Genomic DNA, 466 nt, shown 5'->3' with positions numbered 1-466 from the left:
AGCAGCAGCCCGGTGTGACCCTTTGGATCCTTTGATGTTGGCTTGATTGTCGCTGAATGCAGGGGCTGTGCAAGGACACGCTGGAGTTCACCATGGCGAGCCGGGACACCTGCAAGGCTTTCTGGAAGACGTGTGTGGAGTACCACGCCTTCTTCAGGCTGTCCGAAGAGCCCAAGTCAAAGCCCAAGGCCCTTCTGTGCAGCAAGGGCTCCAGTTTCCGCTACAGGTATAGTCCCAGGGGAAAGCCAAACGCACGAGGCCGGGGCGGCTGTGGGGATGGCTCGGAGCCTTCCTTGGACGTTGGAGCTGGCTGAATGTGAGGGGTGATGCCTGACAGCAGCTTCTCCTGGAGAGACCACTGCCTCGGTCCTGCTGCACCCCCTCCCCAGACCACCGCTCCCCTGGTACGCGGGGATGCCGAGGGCTGGGCCTGATGGTGCTGCTCACACCTCTCCCGCCTTGCTGC

General features: G+C 62.2%; 1 protein-coding gene across 1 annotated transcript in view; it reads left to right on the top strand.

Annotated features, from left to right (window-relative positions):
- FRMD7 (FERM domain containing 7) overlaps positions 1-466 on the top strand; it is a gene marked incomplete at its 3' end in the record, with an annotated part of 11,320 nt that overhangs the window by 10,263 nt on the left and 591 nt on the right. The window contains exon 9 of the mRNA XM_010142039.1: positions 63-251. Coding sequence (XP_010140341.1) covers positions 63-251 — 189 coding nt within the window. The remainder of the gene's footprint in view (positions 1-62; positions 252-466) is intronic.

This window comes from Buceros rhinoceros, unplaced genomic scaffold (assembly GCF_000710305.1).
Source record: "Buceros rhinoceros silvestris isolate BGI_N320 unplaced genomic scaffold, ASM71030v1 scaffold22198, whole genome shotgun sequence".
Taxonomy (NCBI): Eukaryota; Metazoa; Chordata; class Aves; order Bucerotiformes; family Bucerotidae; genus Buceros; species Buceros rhinoceros.
The sequence above is the reverse complement of the archived record's forward strand: the minus strand, read 5'-3'. Positions and strand labels throughout refer to the sequence as shown.